The sequence below is a fragment of the Gadus morhua genome, chromosome 11 (assembly GCF_902167405.1).
Source record: "Gadus morhua chromosome 11, gadMor3.0, whole genome shotgun sequence".
In the NCBI taxonomy this organism is placed as follows: Eukaryota; Metazoa; Chordata; class Actinopteri; order Gadiformes; family Gadidae; genus Gadus; species Gadus morhua.
In genome coordinates this window covers 4959576-4973923 of record NC_044058.1, presented here as the reverse complement: position 1 = coordinate 4973923, position 14348 = coordinate 4959576, and the positions used below count along the sequence as shown (strand labels likewise).

General features: G+C 46.6%; 1 protein-coding gene across 2 annotated transcripts in view; it reads left to right on the top strand.

Moving 5' to 3' along the window:
• Nucleotides 1–13617, top strand: part of galnt1 (UDP-N-acetyl-alpha-D-galactosamine:polypeptide N-acetylgalactosaminyltransferase 1) — a 53462-nt gene extending 39845 nt beyond the window's left edge. For both annotated transcript variants that reach the window (XM_030369463.1, XM_030369462.1), the window contains 10 exons: nucleotides 2361–2527; nucleotides 3226–3353; nucleotides 3447–3526; nucleotides 4242–4412; nucleotides 8436–8553; nucleotides 9151–9331; nucleotides 11509–11648; nucleotides 11815–11913; nucleotides 12691–12825; nucleotides 13393–13617. In XM_030369463.1, the coding sequence (XP_030225323.1) occupies nucleotides 2361–2527; nucleotides 3226–3353; nucleotides 3447–3526; nucleotides 4242–4412; nucleotides 8436–8553; nucleotides 9151–9331; nucleotides 11509–11648; nucleotides 11815–11913; nucleotides 12691–12825; nucleotides 13393–13539 (1366 nt within the window). In that variant the 3' untranslated portion in view covers nucleotides 13540–13617. The remainder of the gene's footprint in view (nucleotides 1–2360; nucleotides 2528–3225; nucleotides 3354–3446; nucleotides 3527–4241; nucleotides 4413–8435; nucleotides 8554–9150; nucleotides 9332–11508; nucleotides 11649–11814; nucleotides 11914–12690; nucleotides 12826–13392) is intronic.
• Nucleotides 13618–14348: the final 731 nt, after the last annotated feature.

Sequence of the window (14348 nt, the reverse complement as noted above, 5' to 3'; positions counted from 1 at the left end):
ATTGCAGTGTTTAAATGGAAGTAATGATGACAGAGGGAGTTCTGGGCTCTGTGCCTGGTGTGTGCACGTGTCTGTATCTATATGTCTGGGACTATGACTTAATGAAGGTCTTTCCACACCACAACCTTCAGAAACCTGGACTTGTTCCCCTTTTAGAAGGTGACTGCACAGGGCGTTGTGAGGAGCCCTGTTCATGTTTGGGACCATGCAGTTATGTCTGCATATGTGGCAAGAGGGAGGGGCCGCCCGATGAGAAGCTATCTTCTGCCCTGGCTTTGTATCCCCCAAAATGAATTGGCTGATGGATAAGTCTGCAATGCATTATAATGCTTTACACTCAACACTGACGGATTAGATTTAAATACATTAGATACACACAGCACTGTGTAGCCTTAACTAGAACGATGAACGCGAGTAACAAGCAAATACATTCCTGTGGTTAAAGTGTGTCGTATTTTCAGTGTGTATGTGTTTGTGTGGGGGGTGGGGGGTTAGTATTAGTGATGTGGCAAAGAAAGTGCAAACGAAAGCTGAAAGCTTCCATGAGTTTATAAATTAGATTTAGTGAATGACACACACACACACACACACACACACACACACACACGCACACATGCACACATGCACATAAACTGAGCTAATGGGCAGGTTGTATTGCTGTTATCTACACTTCGCTGCTGCTTTTTGCATTCCTAGTGTCAGAGAATGCAGCAGAATGAGGCAGCATTCCAGAGATTGGGACGGACAGAGAGAGAGAGAGATATAGACTCGGAGATAGAGAGAGAAAAAGCAGGAATGAGCGTTTTAGCTGTAGGAGGGGAGGGGTAGACTAGAAAGAAGAATATTGGACATGGACTTTTAGGAAAGCTCTGATCTATCAAAGGAAGTCACAGCCTCTGTTTTACATTTCCTCTTTTAGTGTGGAGTTTGAGCTCATCAGAGCTGTTCTGTTGGGAAAACCGATTTGGTCAGAGAGACAATTTAATATCAGAGGGCTTAGATCAGGCTGTGCTGGGGGTCTATCGTGCATGTTCTGTGCCGTAGGCAGCACAGGTTGGAACTGGGATCTCGCCGTACCAATTCATGTTCCTCTTGTCCCTGTTTCCTTTTTATCATCATCTGTATTCCCTTTGCATGTCTCCCTATGAATGCCCACCAGAGAATTGACGTGGACAGTTGTCCATAGAATTCCCTGCAGTCAGAGGTGCCCGTCAAACTGTCCTCATTCCAGATGATTAGGAATCACTCAATCCAATGCTTGGGGTGGACACCGCAGCGGATAGAGGAGATTGGACAGTGCCCAGGCGGTCTGAGTAAGGGGCCCGCCCAGAATTCCCTTGCACCACAATATCAATTTCAGCTCTTAGCAGAGGATCAGGACAGCAACACTCATCTAACACTGGTTGGCCATGTGCTGAGCATGTGCTGAGCATGTGCTGAGCATGTGCTGAGATTAACACAATCAGCCTGTTAAAGCTTGAGATAAGACCATTGAAAAAGATGAAAAGTTCTGAAAAAATAACATTTGACATGGTTTGTTTTCTATCCATTTGTTCTCCATGAATTTCTGGGGTAGATAGAAAGTACCATTTGATGATCTAATGTGGTCATTAAGATCCTGAAGTCCAACATGTTGTCCCTGTTGGCATGTTCAACCCCTTGGCATGTTCTACCCGTGTGCACCTTGTCTCACTCTGGACTCACTCTGGTTTCACTCTGCACACCGTGGTGTTTAGATGTATTTGAATCGGCCCACACCCCACTGTGACAGTATTTCTGCTGTGCTCAGCATTTTATGTCCCTTACCTTCTCGCACCAGCTATAACGCAGAGGCCTACATGAATGGGCTTCACGCTACGATCAACACAGTTCACAGTGCAGTAGTAACACCATCAGGTGTCATGCCAGGGTGGCTCTCAGCGTCTCTGTGAAATGTGTTCATATGTGTCACGGATGTTGTCTCGATTTGTTTGGATGGCAGATCAAACATGTCAAACGTTTTGAATGAATTATTATATGAATGTTTGATGTAGATATAATGGTTAATAATTAGTTGTAAATCCCAGCGGATTTAGATACAGTATGAAGATCTGTCTCTCCGGCTGGGTTGAACATATTGATAGTGTCGTCCTGATCTTCATCACGTCCTCCATCCCGTGTTATTACATCATACATCATAATCCCACCCTGCATCATTATTCGCACGTGTATAAAGAGGAGTAATGATACGTCTTGTCTCGTGCAAACTGTGTTTAACGATGTTTCAATACGATGTTTCAATACATCAAAGCGGATAAGCTCCAGGATGGCTTTGTGTTCTGCTGTGTTCTGAAGGGCCTTTCCCTCTCTCTGCTGCACAGGTGCAAGAACAAGTTGTATCCAGACAATCTCCCTCGCACCAGCGTAGTGATCGTGTTCCACAACGAGGCCTGGAGCACGCTGCTGCGCACAGTCCACTCGGTCATCGACCGCTCGCCACACTCCCTCCTAGAGGAGATAGTGCTGGTGGACGACGCCAGCGAACGAGGTACACACGCGGGCACAGACATACGCACACACACACACACACACACAGACAAACAGGCACACAGTCACACAGACAAACAGAAACACAGACAGACAGACAGACAGACACATAATTGAATCGGGTCTCAGTTGTGTTGTGGCCTGGGTAGGGTTTAGCTTATTTTTTTCTCGGTGAATTTATGTGTATGTGTTTGTGTGCATGTGTTTGTTTTGACAAACAACCCTGTACATGTGGACCGTCGCCTGCTCCTCTCCACCGTGGGCTGTACTGTAATCCCAGTTTGGGAAAGATTAAGTCTTTTAATTCACCCGCCGCAGGGATTACATTCTGTTATTACCCTCAATCCACCAAACCCTGACCTTCTAAACCCTGCTCCACCCCGCCCGCCGACTGGGCTGGTGGAGGAGGGGTGGAGCCAGGGGAGGACATGAGATCATCAGGAGAGCAGAAAGTCTATTTGGTCACTATATTTCAAACTCAGCAAGAAGTAGGAGATAGTCTGCCACACATACACACATGCAAATTCAGGAAAGCGCCTCAAACTGTGTACGCCCGGAAATAAGTGCAATCCTCTGTCCCCTTGCTCTGTGTGTGTGTGTGTGTGTGTGTGTGTGTGTGTGTGTGTGTGTGTGTGTGTGTGTGTGTGTGTGTGTGTGTGTGTGTGTGTGTGTGTGTGTGTGTGTGTCTGTGTGTGTCAGACTTCCTGAAGCGTCCCCTAGAGCAGTATGTGAGGAGGCTGGAGGTTCGCGTCAGTGTGATAAGGATGGAGCAGAGGTCTGGGCTCATACGGGCTCGCCTCAAAGGAGCATCTATCTCCACCGGCCAGGTGTGTGTGTGTGTGTGTGTGTACAAATACCTGTGATCCATGCAGTACTGGCGTGCTTGAGTCTGTCTCTTGATGTTATCTCTGAACCTCCAGGTCATCACCTTCCTGGATGCCCACTGTGAATGCACCACAGGTTGGCTAGAGCCTTTGCTAGCACGCATCAAAATAGACAAGTAAGACCTGTACTCAAACACACAAACATACTCACGCACACACACACGGATACGCACACACGCACGCACGCACGCATGCACTCACAACACACACACGGACATAGACACACACACTAACACACACACACACTAACACACAGACACACACACACACACGCACACACAAACACACACATACACATTACACGCACACACACTGTCTGCAGGAAAGAAACAGAGGTCATAAATCTTGAACACACACATCCACACATTTACAAACACGCATATTCAAAAATCAATGAACAATCGTTGAGCCTACAGGGGGTTTGCCCTTGTGTGTTTATTTGATGCCTAATTACCAATTCTGTTTACTACCGCCAGTAATCAGACAAACGTGCAGATCCCGCCACACACACAAAGGCACTCATGCACAGAGCCCAGAGCTAACCATGATGAAACATGGTGGCAAAGCGGTCAGCTGTTGGTCAGAATGTGTTGAGCTCCAAAGGGCAGATGTCAGGCCTCCCCTGACAGCCACCTGGGTTTATGACCAGCAGGCCAATGCATGCCTCTTTACACCCTGCCCTGACCCCAACCCCCCTTACTGTAGCGCCATATCCAAACGTCCTGTTGGAAGTCCACTTCACCACTTAGCATCATGTCACACTTTTTGTTTTAACCTGCTATGCTTACGTGTGTGTGTGTTGTGTGTGTGTGTGGGTGTGCCCTTCAAAAGGCGGACGGTGGTGTGTCCCATCATCGACGTGATCAGCGACGATACGTTTGAATACATGGCGGGCTCCGACATGACCTACGGCGGCTTCAACTGGAAGCTCAACTTCCGCTGGTACCCCGTCCCGCAGAGGGAGATGGACCGCCGCAAGGGAGACCGCACGCTGCCCGTCAGGTACAAGGCCCCGCCCCTAAGGGGGACCGCACGCTGCCCGTCAGGTACAAGGCCCCACCCCTAAGGGGGACCGCACGCTGCCCGTCAGGTACAAGGCCCCGCCCCTAAGGGGGACCGCACGCTGCCCGTCAGGTACAAGGCCCCGCCCCTCAGGGGGACCGCACGCTGCCCGTCAGGTACCAGGCCTCGCCCCTCAGGGTGACCGCACGCTGCCCGTCAGGTACTAGAGATGAGCGGATTGGCTATTATTTCATCCGCAACCGCATCACGAACGCATCATCCATCCGCCATCCATCTGCACCGACTTTTTTTGGACCAAATTTCCAGACCGCACCCGCCCACCATCCGCAGGTTGCTTTTATACGGCAAAGCAAGGCACTGCTGACGCGAGGCTAGAAAGCTCTTGCGTGTTCTTGAGAGGAGACTGATCCAATGCAGCAAAGATATTGCAAGGCTAAAGTCCCTAGTAGGATAGCCTATTGGCTATGTTGTATACCCAGAAGATCATCTGTCTCCGATCGAAACAGGGACAAAAATAAATAAATAGCCTAAATAAAAGCACATAGGCGAACCTGACCTTATCCGACTAGGCTGTAAAATTGTATCATTGTAATAAAAAACGCAATTTGGAACACCATTTCAACATGCTGCTATTTAGCCTACTATTTAAGCTAATGCCTATTGCACTTTATTTTTTGTCAAAAATAAAGAAAGCCTGTAAAGTCTACCGCCCAACAATGCAACATGCATGTTCAAATTTTTTTATTGTAGGCGTACATATTAACCCCAAAACTTGCCTGCTTGCCTTGCAAATCAAAAAATTTAGACTATCTTTCTATCTTAGCTGTGGATGTTATTGAGCTAGAAGTTTAACTTGTTCTGAACATCTCGCGGTGCCATTGCCAAATGTCACTTCTGAGTCAAATCCCTCCATAATCTCTTTTAAATTCCTTATTCCACGAGGGGTAATTTTACAATGAATTTTAAAATAAAACTAATATCGAAACAAAATAACCCAGGCTGTATCATCTTGCTCAATCACTTTTCGTCTATCCTCTTCTACCAGCATTTTAAGGGACTTGAATTTCGGGTGGAGAAATTTAACGAGTAGCAGTAGGGCACATCTTCTCATCAAGCAGGGCAGATGCGCGATTAGCGAAGACTTTTCATGTAAGGTGGGTCTACAGTCTTGGGCTCACAGTGTGTTTTGAGCTTGGTAAACCGGAACAACACCATGTAAATGGTTGGGTAATGTTCACCTTCAAGCTTGTTGATTGCTAACTTGAACAGGGTGAGAAAGTCGATCAAGTGTGTGAGTTGATCCTGGTGGATACCATCAAGGCGATGTTCTTGGTCTCTGTTCTTTAGCAGCTCTCTTATTTCTTGGTATTGTTTCTGTATCGATTCCAACATAGTGACTTTACTGTTCCCCCGCACTTCAAATTCTTGATTCACGGTATTCTTTAGGCTGGCAATCGCACCGGTTCTCTTCAGGTATGCAACAAGCTCTTTGCAGTAATCTATCATGTCCACTACATCCTCAATGCTACCCGAATCGGTGCCCGGCATCATTTCCTTATAGGTTAGGGTCAAATTCCACACTACACTATATTGAACGGGCGCATATCAAGAGAGCACAGGTCCGCACATGCATCTGTCAGCTTTGATTTGACATCCTGTGGTACTCTATGTGGATCTCGACGGGCGAAACTTGTCAAGGTGTTTGTGTAGGTTTGGGGTTTAGCACACTTGTGATGCACCATGTTAGACATACCCGTCTTGTGACTGTCATGAACTTAGACAGCTTCGCAGCCTTTGCAAATGACATAGCCTGCACTGGTGTCATCCTGATTCACCACTTCAAAGTTATTCCAGGCAGCACTATTCCGACCTTTTTCCTTGGTTTTTAGTTCTCCCTTTTTGAGCCTTTGACGTACTACCTTCACCTGCACTGCCATCTCTGCTGATCAAGTGTTGATCAGCAGAGAAGTATTCTGCCAAAGACGTTTACGTTGCTTAGCAACCGAAGAAGCTGGGGTTGACAAGTTACCGGACTACTTGTGGAGTGATACCTAAGACGTGAATAGAGGCAAAAAATCCACTTCCCTTCACAGCGGTATGCTTAGCAACGGTGAATTATCAAAAATAATTCCCCGCCGGCAGATGGGAAAGGGCCAATGCAAGTGAACGGAGCGTTCCACAGCATTGAGCAGTAAAAATATAGAAGAATATATATAAATATATATATATAAGAATAAACAGAAAAATTAATATTTTTATTTTGATTGGTCTAACCGCCCATTTAATGCAAATATTATTTTTTGCCACGTCATCCGCCCGATCCGCAGTTTAGCCGCGGAGTCCGCGGCTGCAACCGCCAATTGCGCATCTCTATCGGTACCAGGCCCAGCCCCTCAGGCCCTGCCCCTCAGGGTGACCGCACGCTGCCCATCAGGTACCAGGCCCCGCCACTCAGGCCCCCCGTCAGGTACCGGGCCCCGCCCCTCAAGGCCCCCTGTCCGGTACCAGGCCCCGCCCCTCAGGCCCCCTGTCAGGTACCAGGCTCCGCCCCTAAGGTCCCCCCGTCAGGGCCCTCAGGGCTTCAGTAGCTGCAGCTCCACTCACGCTGGAGGCGCGGTTTACTGAATGGACAAACACTTTTTGCGTTCCTCAAATAGCAGCCCTGGAGCTATACTAGCAGAAGGCCGGTGTAATCATTTGTTTTCCCTTCTCACCCTGCTTGTGATGGAGATGTTTTCCCCATACTGCTCTGTGTATTGTCTTTGGAGTGAAAGGCAGATAAGACACTTATCTCCAGAGCCCCATGCTTCCATTGTAGTCTGGTGAGAGAGTGTAAGAAAGGTCGTTATTTTCAGCTGAAATTTATTGGTGCAGCTGTGTTTTGGTTGCGTCAAAGGAAGAAAATACTCCAGATTTGGGACCATAAATCAGGAGCTTCCCAGCAGACGGCTGGTAGGTAGAGTACACAAAACACACATCTGAGCTGTCTTATTTTTATAATTCCGTATTTCTCAGAAAAATTAAAAGTTTGTCGTGTCCTGGCAGGAACAGATTAGGAAAAGGATGCAATTTACAGAAACAATTGGCAGTGTTTGGTGCTGTCCCTAAAGTAGCAGCCTAGCCACCGAGCAGAAAGCCCTGCCGCCTGTCTGCACCACGCTCATTGACATTCAGGCACTCCCACCAGGGAACCAGCCATTTACTAACAAGGCGCCGTGGGATGTGGTTGAACATTTGCATTAGCTGGGTAGACTGTGGGGAATAGGTCTGGTGCCAACCCACCTGCTGGGCTGTACGCCACGAGTGGAGAGCAGAGGAAACATAGCAGTCAAGATGCTATCCGTAACTAAAAATAAAAAATATCTCCATAACTTCAAAGGCGTGGTCGGTTGTCCATGTTAATACTATATCTTATGAATTCTGTTGTCAGCTTTGTTTGAGACACTTTGTGAGCCCCATGACAATTATCGGTGTTTGTTCAACAAACTCTTAATGTGTTACTAATTATCCCACAGACAGCTGATCTGTTTTCTTTCCCTGCCTCGGGAAAGATGGGTTGAGTCGTTATTTTCCAGTCTCCGTAAGATGTTGTGGTCCGCCAAGCAGCCCTCAACCGCTGCGGTCACAGGATATGTTTTCAACCTAATTTCATATGTTTGTGTCGATGCCGAGTGCTTGGAAGCAGAGTAAAAAACAATCCTAAACTAGCCATTGTCCACTTCCATATGAGAGAGAGAGAGAGAGAGAGAGACATCGACATCTTATTTTTGGACATGGCTCTGAGAGCCTTCAAAACCATAGCAGGCGGAGCAAAAGGAAAACAGGAAGATGTGGAGGGGGAAGTGAGAGGGACAGCTGAAGTTGTGTGTGGCTGTCGTGAGATGCATCCCCCCCAAGCAACTTTTAGAAGTCCTCACTTCACGGTCCTTGTTACCTCATGGCTGCTGCCATGTGCCTGCTTTCCATGGCAGCCCTAATGCTCTCTCCTCCCTCCCTCCTCAGGACCCCCACCATGGCGGGGGGCTTGTTCTCCATAGACAGAGACTACTTCCAGGAGATCGGCACCTATGATGCTGGCATGGATATCTGGGGAGGAGAGAACCTGGAGATCTCCTTCCGGGTAAACACACATATAGATAGATGATACATACACACAGTACATGTATGATACATATCTTCATATTTATCCTTTGCATTGTATACTGCCCTTATATCACTAGCATAGGCCGGTAAACACTTCACAGACACCTCCGTGTTTTGTTTGTGCATGTTTTGATGTGCTGGTATATATAGCCTTCATGCAAGCCTCCCACACGCTCCCCAACCAGTGTCTGTGGAGCGTGAGATTTCATGAAGAACTGGATGTTGGAGTAGGCCTAAACAAATTAAAAAATATATGAAAAGTTCCATTTCATTTTGGGTGAGAATTGGTGTGAGGTTAATATTAACTTTTGGTTGAGGCAACCAAAAGGTGGATATTTTCAGCTTTTGAAAGTGTCCATGTTAAAAGTGTCCTAGGTAATGCCTGCCTTATTAAACCCTGCTGTGAGACATGGCTGTGTGTATTTTCTAAAGCCTGTCTTGAAAAGGCTAGGGAAAGGTGATCTTATCAAAAGGCGTGGTATCATCTAGGGCTGGGTCTCTGTTACACAGCATTGGCTGGTGTCTCTGATGGCAGATCTTATTACATGATATTATCCGGTGTCTCTGATGGCAGATCTGGCAGTGCGGTGGAACCCTGGAGATCGTCACATGTTCTCACGTGGGTCATGTGTTCCGCAAGGCCACGCCCTACACCTTCCCCGGGGGCACGGGTCAGATCATCAACAAGAACAATCGCCGCCTGGCCGAGGTGTGGATGGACGAGTTCAAGAACTTCTTCTACATCATCTCTCCTGGTAGGTGGCCGTTTGTGTGTGTGTGTAGTGTGTGTAGTGTGTGTGTGTGTGTGTGTGTGTGTGTGTGTGTGTGTGTGTGTGTGCCTGTACGCGTGTGTTCGTATTGAAGGCCAAAAGGGTCACAACGACACGTCATTGTAGATATGTATTGATTTAAATCTATGTCAAATCTATGCTGGTTTACCAATGGGCAATGTTTATTTTCCTGATCAAATCAATACAAACGATATTTAAGAGATGCTTTGTTGCCATGGATGCAGGCTCCTGGCCTGGAGACCATCCTTATCACATGACCTCACATCCAGATCATGTGACCCCACATCCCGATCATGTGACCTCACATTCAGCTCCACCTCACGGATCAGTCCTCTAGCCGCCCACATCCGTCTCCTTACAATAATCCAACGAGCCAATCACTACGACACTGACCGTGTCGTAGTTGGTGACGTAAAACACAAGCCGCCGCTCTCAAAACAGCGATGGCGTCTCCAGAAGCAGCTAGCAACTAGCAGTAACGCTAACATTAGCAGAGTCAACTTTGTGCAGTTATGGCAATAATCTCCACAACAACCATCAAACAAGAAGAGGAGGACACAAGCAGACTTCCTCTGAACAGAGTGGAGGTGTCACATGTCAGGATGAGCCGATGGGCTGAAGGAGTCTGTCTGTTCAGGCCAGTACACCCCAACCACTGAGATGGATGTGGGCGGTGAAGGCCAAAGGTCAAACAGAATGTGAGGTCACATGATCAGGGTGGTCTCCACTAGGCTGCTGCATCCAATACTTTAGAGAAGAAATCCACATTCCCTCCGGTGGTAATGTTATATTCATGAAAAGCGGATAAAGTCTGTTATGAGGGCCAAACATTTCTCTCTTTCAGAGGTGGCACATTCAGGATGGTGCTGATATAAATGTCATAAATATAATGATCATACATTATAATTAGTGCTGTCAGTTAAACGCGTAATTAACGGCGTTAATGCAAACCAATTTTAACGGCGTAAATATTTTTAGCGCGCGATTAACGCATTTTTTTTTCCTTTTTTTTTTTCTTTGGCTCAAAACAAAGAAGCAGTAGCCTGACTGCTATGTTCAAGGCAGTATGTTTGTATGTTCATCGTTTCATTGCACTATAGGCTGAGTCCTAGTTTACCTTCGCCCTTTGTAATTTTTTTTGTTTTGATCAGTATATGACAATGTTGTTATCAATAAAAAAACATTTGCACAAGGCAAGCCAATGCACTTCTCCATGTTGATAAGAGCATTAAAATGAGAAAAATGTATGGGACAAAGAAATCAAGGGATATTTAGCATAGAAAAACTTTACGAGTTAACTATGACATTAATGCGATTAAATATTTTAATCGCTTAACAGCACTAATTATGATACATTGATAGAAATCACATGTTTATTATATGCTTTGAAAACAGGATCTTGTGATGAAACTATTGATGAAACTATTGATGAAAAATCCTGTTCAATCAAATTTCAAAATGTCCAACCCGAATATCAGCAACCACCACAAGCAGGTCTTCAATGCTCCGGAGCGCTGTGGTATTGTTTGACCCCTTGTAATATGGGGCTTATGAAAGCTTAAACTACAGATTTTAAATAGATTTAATCCTTACACATCGTCAATAGAGTTGGGAACTTTTTGGCCTTCCGTGTGTGTGTGTGTGTGTGTGTGTGTGTGTGTGTGTGTGTGTGTGTGTGTGTGTGTGTGTGTGTGTGTGTGTGTGTGTGTGTGTGTGTGTGTGTGTGTGTGTGTGTGTGTGTGACTTGGTGGCTGAGTGACAAGTGAACATTAACTGGGTGTCAGTGTTATGTTACTGTCATGACCTGAGTCTGTAGGGCGGGGCTCAGAGAGAAATATCAGACCATGCGGTGTCTATAAGCCTGTATTGAGACATCCGCACACCCACACATGCATGGATAGGTGTATTGCTCATGAAGAATTATACTTCCATGCTGTTGTGTACGTTGAAATTAAAATATCAATGTTTATCCCTTATTGTGTGTTTGTTTGTGTGTGTGTGTCTGCCTGTGTGTGTGTGTGTGTGTGTGTGTGTGTGTGTGTGTATGTGTGTGTCTCGGCCTGTGTGTGTGCGTGTGCGTTTGTGTGTGTCGGCCTGTGTGTGTGTGTGTGTGTGTGTGTGTGTGTGTGTGACTCATCCAGGCGTGACCAAAGTAGACTACGGTGACATCACGTCTCGGTCGGCTCTGAGACAGAAGCTTCAATGTAAACCCTTCAGCTGGTACCTGGAGAACGTCTACCCGGACTCTCAGATCCCCCGCCACTACTACTCCCTGGGAGAGGTACCCTCACACACACCCCACACTCACTCCATTATTCACTCCTTTAATGAAGTCACGTCACAGGCTTGCTCCAACCAGTGACAAACATGGGCGTGATCCTCTGAATCAACCCTCATCCTGTGAACGTGTTCTGAATGACGGCTGCCGTTGTCTCATTCCTCCCCAGATCCGTAACGTGGAGACCAATCAGTGCCTGGACAACATGGCCCGCAAGGAGAACGAGAAGGTCGGGATCTTCAACTGCCACGGCATGGGAGGCAACCAGGTGAAGGGGAACAGGGAGCATCAGATTGTGAACAATGGCTCTGTAGAGTCATTGTCATGCAGAAGACATATGTCAGGTCCTTTAAATCATCTGGCCTCGTTATGCTCATGATTGCCCTTGCGAAAAAATTGACTCTCGATCGATTTTTTTCCTCAATATAAATGAGTAAAAGGTGGAAGGAAACAAAGTCAATCTTCCTGACGGTATCCCTTTGATTCAAGACTGACGTAGAAATGATGGTGGTAATTAAAGGAATGATTGATTGCTAATAACTAGAGCTGTCAGTTAAACGCGTTATAAACGGCGTCAACGCAAACCAAATTTAACGGCGTTAAATTTTTTATCGCGCGATTAACGCCATTATTTTATAAAAAAAAAAAGAAGAAAAACTTTTTTTTTTTTTTTTTTTCTTTGGCTCAAAACAAACAAGCAGTATCCTGACTGCTATGTTCAAATGACATTTGTTCACAGCAGTCGTTTAATTGCACTATAGGCTTTTTTTTTGTATCGTCTTGTTTTGATCAGTGTATATGCCAATGTTGTTATCAATAAAAAATCATTTGCACAAGGCAAGCCGATGCACTTCACCATGTTGATAAGAGAATTAAAATGAGAAGAATTATGGGACAAAAAAAAATCAAGGGATATTTAGCATAGAAAAATAATTTGCGATTAATCGCGATTAATTAGAGTTAACTATGACATTAATGCGATTAATCACGATTAAATATTTTAATCGCTTGACAGCTCTACTAATAACATGTCGTTTGTGTGTAGGTCTTCTCTTACACGGCCAATAAGGAGATCAGGACAGATGACCTGTGTCTGGACGTGTCCAAACTCAACGGGCCGGTCATGATGCTCAAGTGTCACCATCTGAAAGGAAACCAGCTCTGGGAGTACGACCCTGTGGTGAGCACACAGCCGGACAGGCAGACAGGGCAGACAGACCGGTAGACAGGGCAGACAGACATGTAGACTGGGCAGACAGACAGGCAGACACATCTTTTCATGGTCTGAAATTGTTGTTATATTACTTCCTACTTACGATACATATATGACTTATATTAACAATCTTTGAATGCAAATTCGATTTGTATTGCAATTCTGTAAATATTGCATTACTGTATATGTTATGTATGTATGATATATGATATCCATCTATTTTTATGATTCTTTCTGTTCCGGTTGGGGTTATCCGGGTCCGTAGTTATTGTTTAAATGAGGATGTGGCGGAACGTAAAAGTCACCTTTTTTTGTCAATGTGACGATACAAGCTTTTCGAAAACCAAAGAAACGTGGCTGGCATGAATCCGTGTGTAGAAGCTGACCTCCCCATGCATTGTGTGTGTCTGTGTGTAGAAGCTGACCTCCCTATGCGTTGTGTGTGTCTGTGTGTAGAAGCCGACCCTTCCCATGCGTTGTGTGTGTCTGTGTAGAAGCTGACCCTCCCTGTGCGTTGTGTGTGTCTGTGTGTAGAAGCTGACCCTGGTGCACGTGAACAGTAACCAGTGTCTGGACAAGGCCAACGAGGACGACAGCCAGGTGCCCAGCGTCAAGGACTGCTCGCACGGCCGCGCCCAGCAGTGGCTGCTGCGCAATGTCACGCTCCCGGAGATCTTCTGAACACCTTCCCCGCACACACACACACACACACACACACACACACACACACACACACACACACACACACACACACACACACACACACACACACACACACACACACACACACACACACACACACACACACACACACACACACACACACAGTAGCCCGAAGCGAGCGGGGCAGCCCCCCAGTGGAGTCAGGAGCCAGGAGGACAAACGGGACGGTACTACCTCTGGAAGCTCCTGCTCTCCCCAGCCCTCCCCCCCCCCCCCCCCCCCCCCATGGACCTCCTCTGGGAGCCCCCCCTCCTGGGGAGACCCCCGCCCCCCCATCTGGGGAGACGGCCTGGCCCTCTGGGCGGGGTTCGGTTTTAAACATTATGTTGTAGATGTGACCTGCAGAAGGAGACAGGAACTTGCTCCTCCGTGTGGCGAGGAGACGGGCGTCGGTGAGATGCTGTGTCCACTGCTTCCCCGGACCACAGAGTCCAGCCCCTCAACCCGTTACTTTGTTTACTGATCGCCTCCATTGGAAGAGTGCCTGCCTGTTTATCTGTTTGTTTTATGGATGTATGAGTGTGTGTGTGTGTGTGTGTGTGTGTGTGTGTGTGTGTGTGTGTGTGTGTGTGATAGGGAGGGGGTGGTATTCTGGGAAGAATATATGACAAGGAGTCTGGTGGCTATAGTTGTTTATTATTTTAATTTAATTTTGTAACAGGGATGAGATATGCACTCCGGTGAAGTCAAATGAAGAAGTGTATTTGTGTGTGTGTATGTGCCTTTATGTGTGTGTGTGTGTGTGTGTGTGTGTGTGTGTGTGTGTG